At 48.3% G+C, this 23,682-nt stretch overlaps 1 protein-coding gene across 6 annotated transcripts in view; it reads right to left on the bottom strand.

The window, feature by feature from the left end:
* Nucleotides 1–23,682, bottom strand: part of MPRIP (myosin phosphatase Rho interacting protein) — a 150,963-nt gene that overhangs the window by 103,424 nt on the left and 23,857 nt on the right. For all 6 annotated transcript variants that reach the window (XM_037987286.2, XM_008010506.3, XM_008010505.3 and 3 more), the window contains exons 2-3: nucleotides 13,980–14,057; nucleotides 11,616–11,681 (exon numbers count right to left, since the gene is read on the bottom strand). In XM_037987286.2, the coding sequence (XP_037843214.2) occupies nucleotides 11,616–11,681; nucleotides 13,980–14,057 (144 nt within the window). The remainder of the gene's footprint in view (nucleotides 1–11,615; nucleotides 11,682–13,979; nucleotides 14,058–23,682) is intronic.

The following is a 23,682-nucleotide window of genomic DNA, read 5'->3' as shown; positions in this document are numbered from 1 at the left end:
AGGGAAGCCTTCAAAGCTCCACAGTGCCAGGTTCCATGCTGCCCCAACCAGGGCAAAAGCCACTTCTCCATTGCCCCCAACTGTGGACAGGGCTGGCTTTTCCAGGTCCTTTCCTACAATGACATTCCCTGATCCTGCTTCACACTGAAAACACAAATGCTCTGGAAGGGGGGTGATGCTGATACCCAGGTGGGGAATATGCCGTCCATCAGGGCAGTTTCTGGTGGCCCCATCTTCCTTTCCCCGTTTCTCGTGCCTATACCTCACACCTAGCAGCAGACCCCACTAGTCCTGCTGAACTCCCCAGAGCCTAACACTGGAGCATTGGTAATCCCAGTTACTTGAAAGGCTCAGGTAGGAAGATCACTTGGGCCCAGGAGTTCAAGGCTGCAGTGAGCTATGACTGTGCCACTGTACTCCAGGATAGGTGACAAAACAAAACCCAATCTTTAAAAAATAAAAAATGAAAGAAAAAGGCATCCAGATTCTGATCTAAGAGGGAAGCAGAGGAAAATGTGACAAAGAGGATAAGGAAATGTGATGGCAGGAGCAAGAGACTGTAGTTGTGACAGGAAGAGGCCACGAGCCAAGGAAGGCAGGTGACCACTGGAGTCTGCAAGCAGTGGAGAGAGGATTCTCCCCCAGGACCTCAGGAGGACGCTGCCCCGCCCACACCTGGACCTTAGCCAAGTGGTACTCTTTTTGGACTCTAAACCTCTAGAGCCATCAGAGAACAAAGATGTGTTGTTACAAGCCACTAAGTTTGTGGCAACTTGTTACAGTGGCCACAGGAAACAAACACACCTGCCATGTTGTGTGCTGTGACCGGCACCTCCAACGAAGGAAGTCACCCTGGAGTTCGAGTCTGACACACTGCTGGCAGATGTTTGCCGTACCTGTGTGTGGCTGGACCAGCCCTCAGGCTAGTACATGGCACAAGGTGAAGGACACTTCCTTCCTAAGGTCCCTGTGCTGCTGACCTGCATCTCTGAGATCCCACCAGTGCAACGGCTCCGGGTTCAGAGAGTTTTCCCCACCATAAAGGACATTTCCTTCCTGGCCAAAGAAAAGATTTTTCTGAAAAACAGTCTTGCAGAGGCCAGGAGAGGTTAAGACACTGACATATTACATTGCCTGCCACAAGTGGTGCCCTACGTGGATCAGCTCATCAGACTGTTTTCGGACATGACATATTTCCCAGAAATGCCCCAGGCAAAAGACATGGCCAGGCAGGTGGGGATCTGAGTAGGGGGCAGAGCAAGGGGACACCTAAAAGGTGAGAGTGGAGGGGATATGCCCCTGGGGGACTTTACAGTCTGGCACCACACTGCCAGCCCTGTTTGTGCAAGTGTGTGAGCACTGTGCAAACACGTGAACACACTAGCACCAGCCACGTGGCTTTGTTTTTTCAACTCTAAATGTTTTCTGTTGCAACTCCCATGAAATGACTTTTTTCTGACAGTTCTTTCCCCACTGCTGCTTAATTAGTTTCCTAACCAACTATTCCAAGCTTTTCACTTTCTTAATACCTAAAGTCATTTCTCTCTGTGTGGGAGGGAGACGCCCAGTGCATTATCACGAGCCTTCACGCTGCAGGGCACCGTCACAGCTGCTGCAGAGAAGTCCACCCACAGCTCTGAAGATAGCCCAGCAAGGGTGCCAATCACAGCCCATCTTCCCGGCTGCCTCCCCAGTGCGGGGCGTGGGCCACAGAAACCCCTTCACCCTCACGACAGCTCTCGCCACTCCCATTACCTCCTCCCACCACTGAAAGAGCTGTGCATATGGCAAAAGTCTGGAGAGAGAGCACCTAAGTGGACAACTAGGTAGAACCCCTCTTCAGCCCCTTGATAATTAATTGTGGGTGGCCAGCAGTCGCTCCACTCAGGCAACACAGGGAAGGCAGAGAGAGAATGTGGGTATCTCATTATAGCCCTGAACACAGGCGGGCAGCTAATTCCTATTTTGCTGTCCCTGACTCACCACTTATGTAACAGGAAGGTAAGCGCACGGGACAGTCCTGATGAGACAGAAAGGCACTCACTGGGCACCTGAGGTCACTAAACCCTCTCAGTGCGGCCTGAGATTCAAAGAAGGGGGGCTTTTGGGAGTGGCCTACCTGAAATCTTTACATTAAAAATTAAAGCAGGAAAGAGTTGGGGAGGACAGCTGCCCAATTCACCAGCCAGCCAACATGCGCCCTGTCTAGGTAGGCAGACACCAGTGCTGCCTAGAGGCGCTCACCGTCCTGTAGAGGAAGATCCTCGTGGAAGTAAGTACACGGTGTTCCCCATGCTCTGACAGGTGTCCTGGGGTTGGGAACACAGGGAGGACTCGCATCTGGCCAGGGCCAACCTGTGTCTTCTCATGGCTCTCCAGAATGACCCAGGGTGACCTGCAGAGAGGTCCCTTCCTCTGATCCTCTTTGCCTGCTCACTCTGGCACGTTCTTCTCCAACTTATTCCCTCTACAGGGCTCAGCCATCCATGTACGACTCTAATACTGGAGGTGCAGAACATCCAATACTGGAGACACAGAACATCCAAACTGCCCCACACAGGGCCAGTCCCTTCCCTCTCACTCTTCCCCAAAGGGCAACTCCCAGGCTCTAAGTCGGGACAGGAGATTCAGGGACCCGGCTGCTTGTCCACATCTGTGGTTCAGTCACTCATGACCCCTCCCCGTGGCTGAGCTTCCTCACCACAAAATGGAAGGTCTGGATCAGGTCACAGCGGGAACTCCCGACTGTCACCCTCAGGAGTTGGCTGTTTTTGGTCCACACAGCCCCATGATTAACCATTGCTGGCTTCCATTCCCTGATTCTTTCAGTGTGGGAAATGCCACTTTGGGCAGAGATGCAAACAACAAGAAAGCTCCCGAAGGCAGAACCTGCCGCTGCCTAACAGATCTGGGTCCAAGAGTCTTACAAGACTGGGTCCCAAGCCCTTCCCAGACCTGTCATTAGCTCTCCTCCCCCAACCTCCCAACTATGATAAAAGGAAGGGAGGGGGCTTAAAGTTCAGCCGCCAGTTTCCTGAGAACAACATCCATCTCGAAGGTCCCACAGAGGTACAGAGAATGCTCGGACCTCTATGTGCTCCATTCTAATGGGTGAATTTTCATGAGTCACCGTAAATTACACTTTAGGGGAAAAAAGTGAGTGTCACTTGTCAGCAAATGGCTCTGAGCTTCCCTTATGACCCCTACCCTCCACTTTCACAGCACTTAGGAAGTGTTTCCATCCCACCTGGGTTCAGCTGCACCCAGACCTGGCTCACTCACCTTTAGTGTTTCAAAATAAAATCTGGCCACAGATGTTCTAAGGCAAAGTGGCCTACAGGAAGCTCAGTCCAGCAGGGCCCTCCCTGTCCCACTTATTATACCACCAACTCCCTGCTGCTGAAAGAGCATCACACAGATTCCACTGGACTGGTTCCGACCTCACCTTCCAGTCAAGAATCTATCTTTCTTCATTTAGGAATTCATTGTTACAAATAGGCAACATCCCAATTGTCATGACCAAATCAAGACGGGATGGGGACTCATCTAAGGCTCTGTGCCCAGAAAAGTCAAGTGGGGTGGGATGCAGGGGTTAAAAAAAAAAAACCTCAACACTCTGGAAGAACCTTCTCAACACCCTGGCTTGTCCTCAATTTCTGGCATCTCGTGGCTATGCAGCCCTGAAAGCCAGTGGACTGTGCCCCGGGCTCGGACACTTCTTGTGAACACAAGCCCCTGTGTGCCTGAGAGTTCACCTATAAACATGGGCGTTGCTCACTCACCAGTCACCATTGGCAAAGAGCTTGAAGACACTGACTGCTGTGGGAAATCTTTTAAAAATAAATGTATTCATTTGGAAAAATAATCAAATGACTGCATAAGAAGAGGTGCCTTTCCTGAACAAGCCTGTGATCTGGGCCTCTGGGCACCTGGATAATTCCGCAGAGGAGGAGGTTGGTCCGGTCTGGTCAGTGTGTGTGTGTTTTTTTTTTTTTTTTTTTTTTTGATAAGGAGTCTCGCTCTGTCACCCAGGCTGGAGTGCAGTGGCTCGATCTCGGCTCACTGCAAGCTCCGCCTCCTGGGTTCACGCCATTCTCCTGCCTCAGCCTCCTGAGTAGCTGGGACTACAGGCGCCCGCCACCGCACCCTGCTAATTTTTTTGTATTTTTAGTAGAGACGGGGTTTCACCATGTTAGCCAGATGGCCTCGATCTCCTGACCACATCGTGATCTGTCTGCCTCGGCCTCCCAAAGAGCTGGAGTTACGGGCGTGAGCCACTGCGCCTGGCCGTCAGTATGTATTCTTTTCTGCAGCTGCCAGAGGCAGGGGTTGTTGATAAGGGAGAGGTCAGAAATATTCCAAAACTTCGAATAAAGCAGCATATCTAACTGTATACATTTTAAAACTTGTATTAAGACTCCGTGCAGAATTCCACTTAAAGACCGAAGTCTCTCAACCAGAAGTCTGAAAGCACCTAGGGACCCCGGGGGAATGCGATGCATGAGAGGAGCTGGAGGGCTGCCTCCCCCATTAACAGCCCCTCATACCTTGCTCATGGGGCTCGTGTAAAGATGAAAACACACCTGAGTCCAAAGTTGTTTTTTAAAATGATCTGATTCTGAAAACACACAGCACAGAACTGAGTGAGGAGCAGAGCAGAGGAGAAAAGAACACAGGGCTTCCTGTGGTCCGAATAGCCTAGGAGGTGCCTACACAGGGAGAGAGGGCCTGGGTGACCCCACAGTCACTGACCCCACCCCAACAAGCCCTCCCTAACGTACTCAGGCTCCATATGCCACACAGCAGGACCTGCCTCCTTCCCCTTGCGACCAGGACCTCATGGGAAAGCACAAAGGCCAGGGCAAGGCTGAAACATGACAGATTTAAAGTTAAATCTGAAAGTACAAGACTGACCCATAAAACACATTCCTTGGTTCCCTGTTTTGCCCCTTCCTGTCCTTTAAACATGAAGGGTCTCCAGGCCTGAGGAAGCTTCTCTGCCTCTCAGACAGTTACAGGCTCTACGTTCTTATTGTTCTGATTTCTACAAATCTCTCTGAATATATATTCATATGCCCATGTTGTAAAAAAGGCAGGTGGACCCTACAAGGTTGCAGGCCTGCTGCTAGCTTGGTTCAATCCCATTAATAAAGACACAGGTCAACTACTGTAGTTGGGTCAGTCTGCAGCAACAGACAAGCCAGAGGGTTAGGAAGGATGCTGAGAGCCCTGCCTGGCCTCCAGCAAGCCCTATTTCCCGCCCGCATGAGGCAACAGGTGCTGATGGAGCGGCCTCTCTGAATGTCAAGGACAAGATCACTTGGGGAAGGAAAGACACCATCCCTCTCTCAGCAGGAGTCTGCCTTGCCTACACATCAAGGTCTGTCACTCACTAGTTCAGACACCTCACAGTCTCTGTGGGCTGAGCTCAGTCTTTGCCACTGTGAAATGGACATAGTATCTACCATTGTGAGGAGTAGGACAGAAATGGGCAGAAAGTGCCAGCAAGGAGCCCCAGCTGGGCACATGGCTCCTCACGAATCTCTGTGATGAGTGGGAAGGCAGACAAGTGCCACCTTTCTCCTCCCAGAAGACTTCTCTGCCTCCCCAACCACTCACCGCCTTTAAGAGCCTACACATCATGGTTCTGCTAGGGATTTAGTCTGCATGTGCTTATATGGGTACTGAAAGGTATGAGCTTCACCACAGAAGGGGCCTTCTATGGCCTAGTGTCCTCTCAACTGTTCTGTTACGGACACAGCAGCCACTATGGTTCCCAAAGAATCAGATACCCGGGTGGTGCCTCAGCACCAAGGAGGAGCAGATGGTTCCTCTCGCCTGCCTGGGAAAGCTCTGAACTAGAGGAAACAAAGTCAGAGCTTGAAGTAGCGGTTATCAAATGGAGTGGTTAGAAATCACATGGACTTTGGGAGGCCGAGGCGGGTGGATCACCAGGTCAGGAGATCGAGACCATCCTGGCTAACACAATGAAATCCTGTCTCTACTAAAAATACAAAAAATTAGCCGGGCGTAGTGGCATGCACCTGCAGTTTCAGCTACTCGGGAGTCTGAGGCAGAACAATCACTTGAACCTGGGAGACGGAGGTTGCAGTGAGCCAAGATCACGCCCCTGTCTCTCTGGTGACAGAGTGAGAGTCCGTCTCAAAAACAAAAAACAAAAACAAACAAAAAAACATGTGGAGTGGTTATTTAAACTGGTTTCCCAGCCTCGCCCCGCAGATTCTGATGCAGGGCAACATCTGCAAAAAAAAATGGCTTGGGGAGCAATGGGAACTGGGCGATTAGCTGCAGAAAAGGGAGAAACCTCAAATGACAGATCCTAAAGACAGCAGGGCTCAGTGGTAATGCCCCTCCTCCTAGGCTCTCACAGGCCCAGGCAACTTTGGGCTGCTCATGGCTTTAACACTACCAAAAGTAGCAGAAATTTGTCAAGAGCGAGGTGAGCAGAGGTCCCAAGAACAAGGCAACCTCCTGGACCTCTCCTATAGGAAGCAAACTCAAAAGAAGCCAGAATCCTAACCTGTCTGCACTTGGAATGCTCTGAAGGTCCTTTGGACCAAGCCTATTTACTTTATACACAAGTACACAGGCACCCCAAATTAATTTATCAGGCTGGATCTTCACATCTTATGGAACTGACAAACTCCCAGGTTGTCCCTGAAAAAGGCACATATCCAAGAGCTAAAAGTGTTTTCTCTACTATGTCTGAGGATATGAGCTATATGAGTCCTTAGCATGGCCCCTACAGTCAGGCAGCTCTCATCTCTCGCGACGCTCAAGGACTCTCCAGGCTAGGACGGAGCAGAGCTCCACACCATGGAGGCCGGCCCTCAGCACCATGCCTGCCACAGAAGGTGGCCTCAGTCTCTCTATGGCTTCCATGTGTGAGAGGTTCGGGGTCAGCAGACACGGTCCAAAAGCATTAGACCTACCATAATCAGGAGGAAGGAAATTCTGACACCAACCCAGATGATCTTTCAGGACCTTATGCTGAGTTAAATACGCCAGTCACAAAGGACAAACACTGCACGATCCCATTTATGTGAGGTGCTGGAGGAGTCAAATTCATAGAGCCAGAGAGTAGCATGGGGGTTTCCAGGGGCTGGGGAAGGGAGTTATAGTCCAATGGGTGCACAGTTCAGTTAGCAAGTCAAAAAGGGTCCTGGAGAGGGACGGTGGTGGTGGTTGTGCAACAATGTGAATGTACTTAATGCCACTGAACTGCACACTTAAAAACGATTAAGATGGTGAACTTCCTGTGTACTTACCACAGTTAAAAACATTCTAACAAAGCATTTGATGAGCTTTTTGCCTTGGAGAGCAGGCCTGTGAGAATCCCAAAGCCTCATGGCCTGGCCTGCTCCACACCAAGCTCCCGGAGCTCCCATTCTCCTTCTAGACCTGGAGCTTTTCCCAAGAGCCTTCTAGTGACATCTGGTGACATCCACACCTCAGCTTGACATCAGTCCCCAAAAACTCAGTGGCAGAATTAGGTAAAATCATGGGCAGCATTTTATAGGCAGAGAAACAAAGGCAGAGAACAGAGGCAGCAATCCAGGTTTCTAGATTGTTGCTTCATCCACTCCTGAAAAAACAGGGGCCCAGCCAAATCTCTCAGGCTCTTACTTGTCTGTGAGGCAGCCTGGACCCCACCTCACCTCAGCCTGCATTTGAAAAATTTCTTTTCCTTTTTCGGGAAATTTGCCTCTCTTCCACACCCACCAGTTACAGGGTACGTGGGTGTATCGAGAAAGAAATTTCCCAAAAAAGGAAAAGCGATTCCCCAAAGTAAGTCCCATCTCAGGGCTGCCTGGAGAGGCAATGGTCAGCCTCCGGAACTGGATGAGGTCCAGCAGCCCCAGCCCCTGCAGAAGTCCCCGAGCAGAAAGGGCTTCCTGAAGCCACTGTCTCCAGATCCAGGGACTGCTGCCTTCCTCCTCTTCCTGCACGCTGTGACCTCCTGATGTACATCTTCCTCTCCAGGTCCCAACACAGTGGGGCTGAGGTAACTGAATTTTCCCCATCCCGGTTCTCTGGAGCTCTTGGGAGGTTTTCTCCCTTCTGCTGAGTAATCCCTAAGGGTCACTACATCCGTAATCTCCCTCCGAGGAACACCCCTTATCCTATCTTCTCTCTCTTCCTACCTACCCTCTGTCTTAAGGTTTTCAAGCTGGGAGCAGAAATTATGCAGCAAGGCATTTACAAAGTTGGTAGTTCAACTCCACAAACATTTACCAAACACCTGGCTAGATTTGTGCCGCCCAAACCCCATGCTAGACAATGGGGAGAAACACCAAGGATTATCAGGGGCCCATCAACAACAACAACAACAACAACAACAACAAGAAGTCAGTCTAGTTGGCATGATAACACTCAAATGAAATCAAACGGTAACATTGTATAAATGTCAGCAACAATTCGAAACAGACAGTGACTGAGTGCGGAGGGCACAGACCAGCCATAAAATGCTACAGTATATTATGTGAGCCTGGGAGGGTCAGAGGTAGCCAGGGGCTGCTCAGAGCTGCTGCTTTTGAAGACAAATGCTGAGGTAGGCCTTGCTTTGCAACATCGTGGTCTGAGGGCACCATGCAGGGAGTGCCACCTATGTGTTCCCTGGTATACACACACACACACACACACACACACACACACACACACACACAAAGCAGTTCTGCAGGCCCTGTGGTTTGCCTGGTGTGCAGGAGCACCCCACAGACCTCTCCAGATCAGAAACAGGCCCACCCCATTCCACAACTGGCACTGCACCATCAGCAAGCTGACTCTGCGCCATCATCCCCCTCACTCCCAGGAAATCTGACAGGTGAGCCCTGCGCTGTTTAAGAGCAGAGCTAATAGCAAATCACATTTACATTTTCATTTTTAAAAATAAGTAAGAATTTAAATAAACCCTTGTCAAAATTGCTCAGTTTCTGGGCCTTGACACTGTGGACATTTTGGGCTGGAGCCTTCTTTGTTCTGGGGGCTGTTTAGTGGAGGAGATTCAGCAGCATCCCTGGCCTCCACCCACTAGATGCCAGCAGCAGCCCTGCCCCAGTTGTGACAATCAAGGATGACTCCAGACATGGCCAGTGGCCCTGGGAGGCACGACGCTGAGGACCACTGGTCTATTTCCAGGCACTCACAAAGGAAGCTTCCAGCTTGGCTTGAGTTCACCCACACATGAGCCTGCGTGAAATGGAGTTTTCCTGCTCCAGGTCTCAGGATCCTGCCAGTCTGTTTTGGGTGGGACTCTCAGCTCAGGGTGGCTGACCGTTAAATTGGAGCTCCTGGGCCACGGGCTGTCTGCTCACCCTAGGGAGTGGCTCTGAGGGACAAACCCTGATGCAGAGCACTGGGTGCTGGAGAAATCCTTCCAGCCTCTGCCTCCTCCCACCTGGCTTCTACCCAACTGCCTCCTTGCAACCTTCTCCTGTGAACTTCCAGATACAACAGGGAAACCCCTCCATGGCCTCGGCCCAGATACAACAGGGAAACCCCTCCATGGCCTTGACTAGGCAGAGCAGTATTTACTAATGGGCTCACTGGGTCAGTCTCTCCAGCTCCCAGGTCATCTGCCAGAAAGCAGCCCATGGCCCAAAACTCCCAGCTCTGGGCCTGACCCCATGCCCTTGCTCAGTCCAAGTTTTCCCTGGGGCTTCTTTCTTTCCCCACATCCCTGGCACAGTCCCACCTCTGCCTGAGCACTCCATGAAATAATACGCAACTCATATCCAGGTTGCTGGGAAACCAGTGTCGGTGCTCCTGGCTAGGCCGCCTCAATTATCCAGAAGCCACGCCTGGGAGGCAGCATGTGCTCTGCACTTGTGCCAGCACCAAGGCGTCCCCAGGAGCTACTCTCTTTGTGCTTGTGCAACTGAGCCAGAGGGAATAACGGATTTTGCTTGACTTTAGTTAGACCTAAAGAAAGATTTCCTGACCGAAATGATCAGTCCCCAAGGAATCAGTGCAGGGAGCTCTGTTTTTTTGGGATGGTTCATGACCCAGCCCAGCCTGAATGTAATCCAGTGACCTCTTGAGGCTCCTCTGATACTGTTGAGTCAACTGCACGACTTCGCCAGTCAGCCAGCCACAGGGAGGCAAGGTAAACCTCACAGCTGCAGGAGCCCAGCTCTGACTCCAGGGCTACTCCCTGTGTAAGGGCTAAGCCAGGAGAACAAGAAGTGTGAAGTCTATCCTCCAGGTCTGCTTTCTTGCCTCAAAGGAATGGAGTGTCCAAATGCATTGTCTCCCTGCTCCTACTTCCAGCCAAGTCCACCATCGGTGCTCACCTCTAATCCACTACCCTGGAGCACAGATGTTCCCACAGCAAAAACCCCCTATGCTCTAATCATGATGTACAAATATGCTCACCAGAAAGAGTGAAAAGGAAGACAACTCTTTTTAAGAAGGAACCAGTGAGGTGACAGTTGATACAGGATTACAGTATCATCCTCTTAATTCACCCCAGAAACAAAAGTAGAAAAAGTATCACATCACAAAGGTTAGGACTGGAGTACAAACACGCCCACTTCTGGTCTTTGCACATGTGAGCTGTAATGACTACCCCAAAATCCCAGGCGCCCCCGCCACCCCCTCCCGCAGTCTGGAAGGTCCCTAGAGGGCACAGTTATCTCCACTCATACTTCCAGCGTCTGTCTCGCCCCTACAGCAAAGAAACAAACTCTGGGTAGGATAGGCAGGGGCTGCCTATTTCATAGTGAGACCACACTTTCCAGGACAGTCCCAATTTTACAATGCTGCACATATGTGCATACAAACATTCAGCCACCAAGTGGAAATGGAAAAGGCATCAAATCTCCCATCTTCAACCCTTTACAAAGTTTGGAATGCAGTCCTGCTTTAGATTAATTAAGAGAGACTAATCTCCTTTACAGAAAAAGTCAGGAGATAAAATGGGTAGAAAAAGAAAAGCCAGAAATTCCACCTAGTTGATTTTCAGGTTTGGCCTCTGGGGCAACAGCAGCAAACACTCATCCAGCCCAGTTAGTAGCTGGAAAACCAGGGAGGTGGGGAGCAGGAAGGAGCCTGTCTGCCTGGTTTAGTGACCAGAAGAACGCTGACCCTGTGACCAGGAGGCCTCTGAAGTCAGCTCAGAAAACTATGCCAAGCTCAAATGAGACAAGCAAAACCAATTACAGTCTCAGAACTGATAGGCAGCCCCAGGACTAGGCACGTGAGGACATGTGCCAGCCCCAGGGCCAGCCCCCACCCCACACCCACAGGTCCACAGCCTGCAAACATCCTCACTGTGACCCAGGACTTTGCCCCCGCTTTCCCCTAACCAGGAGTGCTCCAGCCAAGTCCACACTATTAGCCTTGAACAGAAATGACTTCCTCCCTCACTTCTTCCTCTCACTCAAGACGACAGAAGATGATGCTTCAAACCAAAGGTCTGGGTTTTTAAAGCTGTCTCCAGCAGGTGCCACAAATTCTTCAAAACATTCCACACTCCCAAACAGACACAAGTGAGAGCACACAGCTGCTGTGCTCTCACACAACAACGCAAGGGCACTGTAAAGGAGGGACTTGGTGAAGGCTGGGGACAGGGAGTAGGCAAAGATAACACTTACCATCTCATCCAGGGCGTAGCGCAAGAGGCCATGCTCGTAAAGGATGAAGAACCGTCGCTGCCATTTCTGCAACGGAGCACAAGGAGGGTGGTTAGGAGGATCTGGATCCTGGCCCCAGAGCTTGGCTTCTGGAGTTCCCGTGTCTGACAAGCCCGTATCTAAGGAAGGTGGCTCCACAGATTCCACTTCTGGGGCAGGTGGCAGGAAAAGAGGGACCCGAGGTATAAGAATGTTGATTCATCAGCCAGGACTGGGCTGGGAGAAAGGCCCAAATCACATGAGTGATTGAGGCTTAACAAGAAGCTTTTTTTTTTTTTTTTTTTTTTTTTTTTTAAACATTTGGAAGCTCCTCAGGAGCAGAAACAATGTGTGGTTACCTTTTTGTATTCCTGATGGTGCCCAGCACAGAATGCATCACATGATATGTGTCAATATTTATTTGATGAATGATCTGACATGACATAGAATAATCCAGGAATGCCAAGGCACGGATTCACCACTTCTGAAAAAAATCTGGGAAACTGCTACGAAAGGGGTTGTTCTGATGATCCACTGGCAAAGAGGAGGCACGAAAACAGCCAGGCTCCAGAATTCACTGAGGTGAAATGAGCTAATGAAAATCAAAACAGAGGAGCAGCAAGACCAGTGGAAATAACTCCAATATCCAAGGAGTGATCAAATGGCACAGAGCATCCCCCGCTCTACTCTCCCTCCAAAAGCCAGACTACTGGGAAATGCCCACAGTGGTCAGATGCCACCAGGAGCTGAAATGAAAAGGACTATGAGGTGTATGTCTTCCTCTGTGTGGGGAGAAGGGCTTTGTCCATAATGCGAGTCTGCTGGCCCAGGTCGTGAATGACAGGCACAGCTCCCAGCCCCAAATCATCACAAGGGTCCATGACCTATTTTCAACGTTTCAACATGCCCAATCCAGCCTGGGCAGCATGCTGAAAGCCTGTCTCCACAAAAAACACAAAAATTAGCTAGGCATGGTGATGCATGCCTGTAGTCCCAGCTACTCAGGAGGCTGAGGTAAGAGGATCACACAAACCTGGGAGGTCGAGACTGCACTGAATCAAGATCACACCACTGCACTCCAGCCTGGGCGACAGAGCAAGACTCTGTCTCCAAAAAAGGAAAGGGAAAGGGAAAGGGAAGGAAAGGAGCGGTAGCACTGTAAGAAAGTTTGTGAGGAAGGAGAGTTTTGTAACAGGAGGGGAGGGGAGGGCCCAACAATACTCAAAGTTTAACTGGCAGTAAGGCCACAAGAACTGACTATAAAAGCACATCTCTCTGCTTTGGGTCAGGGTTCTCATTTATAATAATGACTCCTGTCAGAGGCTGGAAATGGCAATTGTGTACAACCTCAATATAAAATAGGAAAGGGAACTACTCCCTGGAAACTGCAGTCCAGCTGGACCAGTTATTCCTGAGTCCTCCTGTCTGGGTGGCATGAACAGGGACTCAAAGGGCCTTGTAAAGAGGCCCTGTAGAGGGCTGGTCTATGCTGGGTGTGTAGTGGAGGCCACCTGAACATGTCTCCTAGGAACATTTCCAAGGGCCTTATGTGCTGCCTTTGAAATCAAAACCCATTATAGAAGAAATCTCAAAGACCAGAGACACAATGCAAGGCCTGTGGGACCAGAATACACAGCCCAAGGTCCCTACTCCAAAGTGTAATATTCAGGGTGGGGAAGGGGTGGGCAGCAGAAACTAAGAAGAGGAAAAGGACCTCCCAGGGACAGAGGGGGCTGAGTAGAAGCAATTTATAGGGTGCGAGCAGCAGCACTTTAGTTTGTGAGGAGAGAGAGTTTTGTAACTGGAGTCAAATCCAGAGGGGCTTCCTGGCAGAGAAACAAACCACAGGTCAGGCCAATGGTGGTACCAGCTCTAGCGGGGCCCCGCCCTGGGCAATGTACATTTTAGTAAGAGGTAAGCCAAGGCCTCTGGGCCCCCAACCCTTCACTAGTGCTAGTGTGTTGAACCCCTGGCTCACAAGGAAGAGAGGTACTAGAGGGGCGGGCCTTGGCATGGAAGGAACTGGGAGCTGCTCGGCATAACGCAAACCTTTAACCACTCTTTTGCCTCTTCCATTTGACTGTTCCTACAGTCAAGCTGACCCATAAAACAGGCAACACCCACATGAGAGCTCCTCATTCTGAAGGGAGCACTACACATAACTACGAAAACTGAGACCTTTTCTGTACAACATACAAGTGCGCCAAATGGGGAAGCCCTGCTGATTCTGCCATCCCAGGATCCACTGTTCAACTCTCCATCTCCCTCTTCCACTCTCCAGTTCACCCTTAGATGGGTCCCTTCTCTGGTTCGTCCCACCCCGAGAGTTGGCTCTGATGCGCTTACCCGAGACCGGTGCACCGGGTTGTCAAAGTCAGTCCCATCTGGAGCCAGGAGCAGCCAACCGCCATAAATGGGCTTTGCCTAGAGGAGAAAAAGAGGGCAGGTCACCAGCGGCCTTCAACCCAGAAGAGAGAACAGGTCAGGTTAACAGCAAGCACTCACTGGAAACAGACGGGGGTTGCCTCTGCTCTGCAGAAGTCATAACGCTATTCCCACTGCAGTGCATCTGTGGCTGCTTGAGAGTTAGAGGCTGGTGGGGATTCTGCAGCATCCAGGGTGGAGAGCACACAGGCCTGGCAGGAGTGTGAGAACCTGGAGAGTACAGGATCCCCTAAGACATGCTGTCTCCTGCAAGCTACTGATCAAGCCACCAAGATCAGGAAAAAATGACATTTTATTCAACAAATATGTAAGCGTCAATGTGTGCAAGGAGCCAGGAAATAGGACGTGAACAACACAGTCAAAAAGCCTCATGCTGAAGACACAAAACAGGGCCTGAGAAGAGACTGCTTTCGTGATCAAAGCCAGCTCTGGCCAAAGAATGATCAACTGACTGGCTGTGTGGCTGCGTGCAGAAACCCTCTGAGTTCAAACTCTCCGATTAGAAAAGTGAGAGTGATGACAATTCTACCTAAACCTCATGACTCTGATGTGAGGCCTGATGAGATAATGCAATCAGTAAAACCCAGCACAGGGATGTAAAACAGTGCTGCCACCTTGGAAAAGTCTGGCAATTCCTCAGAAAGTTAAAGGCAGAGTTACCAGAGCCCAGCAATTTCACCCCTATGTATACACACCCAAGAAAATGGAAAACAGGGGCTCAAAAACTTGCACATGAATGTTCATAGCAGTATTATTCACACTTGCCAAAAGGTGGTTAACAGCCCAAATATCCACGGACAGACGAATGGATGAACAAAGTTTGATGGATCCACACAAGGGAACATTATTCAGCCAGAAAAAGGAATGAAGCACTAACATACAACACGGAGGAACCCCGAAAACATGATGCTAAGTCAAAGAAGCCAGACACAAAAGCCCACATATTACAGAATTCCACTTACACAAATGGTCTAGAATAGGCAAATCCACAGCACAGAAAGCAGATTAGCGGTTGCTAGGGACTGGAGGAAAGGAAATAAGGAGAGACAGCTAGCAGGTATGGGGTTTCTTTCGTGGGTGACTAAAATGTTCTAGAATTAGACAGTGGAGATGGTTGCACAACATTGTAAATATGCTAAAACTCACCGAACTGTATACTTTAAGAGAGTGAATCCTAAGATAGGTGAACTATATCTCAATTTAAAAAGCTGCATGAGCACAAAGAACACTGAGCAGTGTCTGGCCTATGAGGTCTCAACAAATGTGAGGCATTGCTTTATTTTACCATCCAGAGTCCCCACTCCCCAAACCACAGGTAAGAGCTCAACACGGGGATCTAGACAGACACTCTGGCTCCATCTCCTTCCTCAGCCACACCCAGCTGGCGAGAATGCACTGGAAAAGGTACAACCAGGCCCATTTATCCAGTCCCTTTCGGAGGGAGGTAACACAAATTAAAACCCAAGTTCTCTGACTGCTGCTTACACACGCAGGACCCCTCATGGGCCCTGCTGATGGGCTTTTTATTCAGTGCTCTCCAAACTAGGAGGCCCCACCACACTACCTCATTTGGTAGCTGCAGACTGTGAGTCAGAGAGGGCAGGCCACATGCCAGAGGCCACACAGCCTCCAGGCTGAACCAAGAACCCTTCTTTTCTTGGCTTCTCCTGCAGGGTCCTCAAGGTCCCCAGGAGCACTGGCTTTCCTCATGAATGGTGCAAGTGGAGCTGTGTGCCTGGGGTCGGGGGAAAGCTGCAAGGACAGGAGAGGCTTGCTTTGATACAACAGGGGATGGGTGTTGGCTGCAGACATAGTGCAGGAGGGCTAAAGGGTGTGTGGTGGAGATCCCACCTGGGAAGGCAGAAGCAAAGGCAAGGAGAGATCTGTGCTCTCTACAAACTCCAGCTGTGCCCAGCAAGCCTCTAGGTGGGCACACACGTTTGGCGTCTCCACACCCCATCCAGAAGCACACATCCTAAGCAGACCCCACCCAGAGGCCTTGCACGGGAAAGCCAGAGTTGGACAACTCCCTGTGTGTAGCCGGACTCTGTGACTCCCAGTTGGGCCTCTTGCCGGCCACAAGTGCCCACCTGTGAGGTCAGAGGCTAGCCTGCCAAGCCATTCCTCCATCTCCATCTTGACTGTGCACCACCACCCTCACCTCTGGAGGCAGGGTTTGGGGTGTTGTCACATAATCAGCTACATTTACCCGACCTTTCTCTAGGAGGAACTGTGGGGAGCCGAGGGATCAGCATCTGTTCTCTCAGAACCCAAGCCCTGGTCTCAACCCAGACATCCTCAGCAAACCTCTGCTCAGGACCCCCGTGTGCATGGCCCTGGGTGCTGCACACCAGGGAGCCTGCAGCAGCCACCTTGCTGGGCTGTGACTTCCTGATATGAATCACCACAGAGGGGACTGATCCAGGTGGGCAGGCGGGGCGGACACAGAGCAGAGGGAGAGGTGCAGGGTCTCCGGGTGGAGGAGCAGGCTGAGACACAGGTGACACCTCATCCAGCGTTCATCAAAGCAATTCCAGAGTGATGGAGAGCAGAGGAGTGGCTGCCTGGGGCTGGGGGGGGGGGGGGGGCGCGGAAGGATGGGGGTGACAGCCAAGGGGTGCAGGGTTTCTTTTGGGGATGATGAAATGTTCTAAAAGTGACTGTGATGATGGCTGCACATTTGTGGGAATATCCTAAAAATCATAGAACTGTATCATTTAAGTGGGTTAAATGCATGATGTGTGAATTTCATCTTAACAAAACTGTTTAAAAAAGCCCTGAAGAAGGTAAGGACTCCATAGATACACGGGGAGGCCTGGGGTAGAGAGGACTCTCCGGGCAGGGGCGCAGCTGACACACAGGTGCAGAGGCAGGAATGACGGAGCCATGGGGTCACAAGGAGCCATCTGTAATTACTGAGAACTCACTCCTCAGGCCCAGGGAGCCAGGGACAGGACCTGGCCAGCTATACCACCGCCATTCTTCCCTCTCACAGCCAGCCACATGGGCTGTGCAGCCTCTCCCAGCCTCCTCAGCTTCCCAAAACCTGGCCTTCTCTACCATCCCTCAGGGCTTCCTTGAAATGTCCTTTCCTCAAGGGGACAGTCCTGACCCTCCCCCTCAGTCTCTAATGACTCACTTCTGCCATTACCGTCATTGCATATCACAGAACTAATTTCTACCTACCATTCCATTATGTATGTAATTACATTGCTATGACATGACTTGCCCCCCACCCCTACCCCAGAACCTTCACTCCAGGAAGGCAGGAATGGGGTCTGCCTAGCCCTGGCTGTGTCCTTGATCCTGAGGTAGGTGTGCAGAGAGAGTGGAGGTGAGTGCCCGCTGGCCTAAGCCAGCAGTGGGTGCGTGGTGCCCTCTCTGAGCTTCCTTCTCCTTACATAACCTAGGTCCTGACTCAGACAACCTGTTCTCATCCCCCAGGCGTGGGAAAGGCCTCCCAGGAAGAGCTGCTGCTCCTCTATGTCTCAGACTATCTAAAAATGCTGCATCCTCCCCCACACAGCAGACCACAGTGTCTGCAAGTGCAGAAGCGCCCACGGGCAGAGGCTCCCACGCACGCCCACCTGCTCCTGGGGCAGCGCCTCTAAAAGGCCCTAAGATATTCTCTTCCAGAGAGCCCTGTAATAATCTGAAACTGGGACACTAAAACAAAACAGACAGCCGAAAAGGCAGCAGGCGGGAGGGAGTGTGCTCTGGAAACACTGAGTGGGTAGGCTTAGCTTTGCTGCTTTCTGGTTGAGCTGGTGGGCCCTTTGGAGGGAGGCAGGAGAAGCAGGTATCTGTTGTTGACATGGGGGATCTGAGCTGGGCTGTAAGGACCCGAAGGATGGGGCCCGAGTCCTGTTTCAAGCAGCTCTGCACACAGGGCCCCTTTCTATGCAGGTCTTCCCAGAGGATGCATGTGGCTCTGGATCCCATATAAAAGTGACCACATGAGAGACTCCCCCGAGCTACCTCCTCTCCAATTAAACTCGGCCTTCACTCATGACCCACACAAGTTGGAGGCTCCACTTCTGGTTGGCCTCTAGGAAGAGACTGCTGGTGGTCTGGGTGTGCCTTCAACCTGAAGCTCTTTCAAAAACAGTGCCTTGAAACTTCTGTTTCCTGGACGATGGGGCAGATGTAGATTTCCCTATTCCTCCTGCTAAGTACAACCAAAAACCTGGGGCCATCATGTACAAGACAAACACAAGAAGACTCTGAAAGGTGGAGAAAAAAAGGCAGGTGGGCCAAGGACCCAGGACCCAAGGAGGGACACTGTGGCGACTCTCCCAGACTTTCCTTTTGTCTCACTATCCCAGAGTGGGTAGTGGAGAACTGGCAACCTGAAAATGCCAATGGGCACACAACCAAAAGAACCAACAAAAAGCTACTTTCCATAGCTGAAGAAACCAGAAAGGAGCAGCCCAGCAAGACAGAAAACTCTTAGACAAGAATTGCCCTACTATGGCCAAAAGCTACAGGAAAGCCAGCACGCCACCCCCAAGTGAGCAAAGGTTGGACTTCCACCCTTACGAGGTGCCCCACATCCCAGCCAGGGTGGCGCGAGAAGACACAAGGGCCTTACATCCCACCAACAGCAATGAGGACTCTTCCTGCTCCGTGCTAGTGTGTGTCAGAGGGTGCCCAGTAGAGGGTCAGGGTTTTTTACCACTGCCCAGTGGGAAGGCAACCCATGACGAGGAGCCTCCCAGTTCAGGCATCAGTGGAGGCCGAGGGGTGGACTTCTGTCTCCATCTGAGTAACTAGGTGGTCATGGTGACTCCCTTCCCCCATGGAAGCACTGTCAGAAAAATCCACTGAAATAGAAAGTTCAAATGAGACCCAGAGTCACCCAACAGAATACAAAAACACTTCATTTCCACCAAAAATTATCATCATACCAAGAACCAGGAAGGTCACAAACTGAATTAACAAAGACAACCAAGAAATGCCAACACCAAGATGACAGCCATGCTAGAATTATCCCACATTTAAAGATTTTAAAGCACCCATGATAAAATGCTTCAACAAGAAATTATGAGCACACTTGAATTAAAGGGAAAGACAGCAAAGAAATACAAGCTGTAAGAACCAAACAAAAATCCTGTACTTGAAAAATATGGTAACTGAAATAAAAGCTCCTGGGTGGGCTCGAGAGCAGAAGGATTGGGGGCAAGGAAAAAATCAGTGAACTGGAACACAGAACAACAGAAATCATCCCATCTAACAACAGAGGAAAAACAGACAGGAAAAAATGAATAAATAAAAGGGAACTGTGGAACTGTAACAAGAAGTCTAACATTCATGTCATCAGAGTCCGCAGGATAGAACGGAGGGTGAAGCAGAAAAAGGGCTCAAAGAATGGCTAGAAACCTCCCAAATTTGGCAAAAGTGGCAACCTACACCTTCAAGAAGTTTAGTGAACATCAAAGGATAAACCCAAAGAAATCCAGACCAAGACATATAATTAAACTAAAGAAAAACCTAAAAGACAAAGAAAGACAAAGAAAAAAATCTCAAAAGCAGCCAGAAAAAATAAGACCTTATAGTTTTGAGAAAACTAAGCAGAATGACAACAGATTTCTTATCAGGAACCATGGAGACCAGAAGGAAGTGGCACACTACTTTTCTGATGCTGAAAGAAAACGACTGTCAACCTAGAATCCTATAACCAGTAAAAATATCCTTCAGGAATGAAAGGGAAATCCAGACCTTCTCAGATGAAGGAAAACTAAGAATTTCTTTGCTGACTTACCCCTAGCAAAATGGCCAAAGGAAGTTCTCTAAACAAAAAAGGAATCATAGAAGAAGGAATCCTGGAACATCTGAAAGGAAGCAAGAACACAATAAAAAAGCAGGGGAGGGGGTAAGTAATTAGGTTTTCCTTCTCTTGAGTTCTCTAATTGTTTCATGACTAAAGCAAAAACTGTCTAATGTGGTTCTAAACGTATCTAAGGGAAACACTTAAGACAATTATACAAGGAAAAGGTAAAGGAGTGGACAGATAGGTACTCTCTCAAACTGGTAAAACGACACCACCAAGAGATTGTGACAAGTTATGCCTATATAAAGTCATATCTTACTATAACCACTAAAAAATATATACAAAGAGATATACTTAAAAACTATTTATATTTTGATATATAAATCAAAATACAATTCTAAAGAAAATGTTCAAGTAACCCAAAGGAAGCAGGAAAAAACAAAACAGAAATAATAACCAGAGACACATTAACTATGCTCTAAGTTATCGTAAATATTTTAAATGTATATGATCTAAATACACCAATTAAAAGATTGACAGAGTAGATTTTTTAAATAATTCAACTGTACACTGTCTACAAAAAACTCACTGCAAATATAATGATGACAGGCAGGTTGAAAAGAAAAAACTAAAAATGATACATCCTGAAAATACTAATCTAAGGAGAGCAAAGTTGTTATATTATCAGATAAATTATATTTCAGCACAAAGAAAATGACTAGAAACCAAGAATATTACATAATGATAAAAGGGTCAATTCACTGAGACATAGTGAACCTAAATGTTCATGCACCTTTAAACATCAGAGTGCAAAATAACGTGAAGCTAAAACTAATAGAACTAAAAGGAAAAATAAATCCACAAATATTGTTGGAGACTTCAACATTCCTCTTAATAACACAACTAAAGCAGTCCTAGGAGGGAACTAATGTAACCACGATGCCACATTAGGAAAGAGGAAAGGTCTCAAATCAATAATCTAAGCTTCTATCTCAAGAACCTAGAAAAATAAGTACAAAATATACCAAAACCAAGAAAAAGAAGGAAATAATAAAGATAAAAGTAGAAATCAGGCTGGGCGCAGTGGCTCACGCCTGTAATCCCAGCACTATGGGAGGCCAAGGCGGGCGGATCACGAGGTCAGGAGTTCAAGACCAGCCTGACCAACACAGTGAAACGCCATCTCTACTAAAAATACAAAAATTAGCTGGGTGTGGTGGCGTGCGCCTGTAGTCCCAGCTACTCGGGAGGCTGAGACAGGAGAATTGCTTGAACCTGGGAGGTGGAGGTTGCAGTGAGCTAAGATTGCAACACTGCACTCCAGCTTGGACAACACAGCGAGACATTTCAAAAAAAAAAAAAAAAGATAAAAGTAGAAATCAATGAAATTGAAACAAAAAAATCAGTGAAACAAAGAGCTGGTTCTTTGAACAGACTGATAAAATTCATCAACTTCAGCCAAGCATGGTGGCTCACACCTGTAATTCCAGCACTTTAGGAGACTCAGGTGGGCGGATTACCTGAGGTCGGGAGTTCGAGACCAGCCTGACCAACATGGAGAAACCCTATCTCTACTAAAAATACAAAATTAGTTGGGCGTGGTGGCGCATGCCTGTAATCCCAGCTACTCGGGAGGCTGAGGCAGTAGAATCGCTTGAACCTGGGAGGCAGAGGTTGCAGTGAGCCGAGATCGCTCCATTGCACTCCAGCCTGGGCAACAAGAGCGAAATTCTGTCTCAAAAAAAAAAAAAAAAAAGACTAATTCCAAGACCAAAAAAGAAAAAAAAACACATAAACACACAATGGCACAAATTATTATCAGAAATAAAACAGGGATAGCATTACAGATTCTGCAGACATCAAAAGGATAATGAAGAATACTAACAATTCTACAAACATTAATTTGACAACATATAGGAAATGGACCCATTTCTCTAAAAAACACATAATTTAAATGATCGTGTAACTATTAAGGAAACTGAATATGTAATCCCATAACTCACAAAAAAGAAATCTCCGAGCCCAGATGATTTTACTGGAGATTTCTACCAAGTGTTTAAGGAACTAACAGTAATTCTATATAATCTTTTAAAAAAAAAAAACCACACACACATACAAAAAAAACCAGAAGAAACACTTTCCAATTCATTTTATGAAGCTAGTGTTACCCTGACACCAAAACCAAACAAACTACATGACAAAACCCCAACATTTTTTAAAAATGAAAGAACGAACTATGGACTAATATCCCTCATTAATATATAGTAGTTCACCCCTACTCTATCCACAGTTCCACGGTTTCCCTTACTCACAGTCAACCGCAGCCTGAAAACATAAAATGGAAAATTACTGAAATAATTTGCAGGTTTTAAACTGCATGCTATTCTGAGTAGTGTGATGAAATCTTGCATCGTCCTGCTCCATCCTCCTGGGATGTGGATCCTCCCCTTTGTCCAGCGCATCCATGCTGTATACTCTACCTGCCTCTTAGTCACCTAGAAGCCGTCAGTTATCAGATGGACTGTGGTGGTGTTGCAGTGCTTGTGCATCCAGCTAGCATTATACCTAATGCCCCCAAAGCACAAGAGTAGTCACGACAGCAATTTAGATATCCCAAAGAGAAGCCAAAAAGTGCTTCCCTTAAGTGAAATGGTAAAAGTTTTCAATTTAAGAAAAAAAAAAATCATATGCTGAGGTTATTAAGATGCACAGTAAGAATAAATCTTCCATCGTTGAAATTGAGAAGGAAAAGGAAATTCATGCTAGTTTTTCCATCACACCTCGAACTGCAAATGTTACGGCCCTTGTGTGTGATAAAGTACCTAGTTAAGATAGAAAAAGTATTTATGGCTGGGTGTGGTGGCTCACACCTGTAATTCCAGCATTTGGGAGGCTGAAGCAGGAGCATGGTATGAAGCCAGGAGTTTGAGGCCAGCCTGGGAATTGCAAGACCCTGTTTCTACAAAAAAAAAAATAATAATTATATATATATATATACACACACACACACATAGCTAGGCGTGGTGGTAAGTGCTGGCAGAGGCCCAGCTACTTGGGAGGCTGAGGCATGAGGATCACTTGAGCCCAGGAATTTGAGGCTGCAGTGAGCTATGCTTGCACCACTACACTCTGGCCTGGGCAACAGGGCAAGACCCTGTTTCAAAAAAAAAAAAGATGAAAAAACTACTTGTGGGTTTGATACGAAGGGGTATCTAGGTTGTTTCCAATCAGAAATGTGTTGCGACTGAGAGCAATCAGGTTCAGTACCATCTGTGGTTTGAGGAATCCACTGGGGCTGTTGGAATGTGTCTCTTGCAGATAAAGGGGGACTGCTATAGATGCAGAAATCAACAAAATATTAGCAAACAGAATTCAGCAATATATTTAAAGAATTATACACCATGACCAAGGGGGTTTATTCCAGTGAAGCTGGTTTAATATTCAAACACCAACCAATGTAATCCAATCCACCAAATTAATGCTCTACAGAAGAAAAGCCACATGGTCCTATCAACTGATGCAGAAAAAACATTTGACAAAATCCAACATCTATTCATAATTATTTTTAAAAACCTCTCAGAAAGGAGGAATAGAGGGGAACTTGCTCAACTTCATAAAGGCATCTCTAAAAAAACCTCCAGCTAGCATTATACATAATGGGGAAATGCTCATTGCTTTCTCTCTAATATCAGGAACTAGGCAATGATGGCCATCTCAGAATTCTTATTCAACATAGTGCGGGAATTTCTAGCTAGTGCAATAAGGCAGGAAAAGGAAATAAAAGGCATACAGATTAAAATTGAAGGAATAAAATCTTCACAGATGACATAGCTG

The sequence above is a fragment of the Chlorocebus sabaeus genome, chromosome 16, assembly GCF_047675955.1.
Source record: "Chlorocebus sabaeus isolate Y175 chromosome 16, mChlSab1.0.hap1, whole genome shotgun sequence".
Taxonomy (NCBI): domain Eukaryota; kingdom Metazoa; phylum Chordata; class Mammalia; order Primates; family Cercopithecidae; genus Chlorocebus; species Chlorocebus sabaeus.
This window is presented reverse-complemented; position numbering and strand designations above follow the sequence as displayed.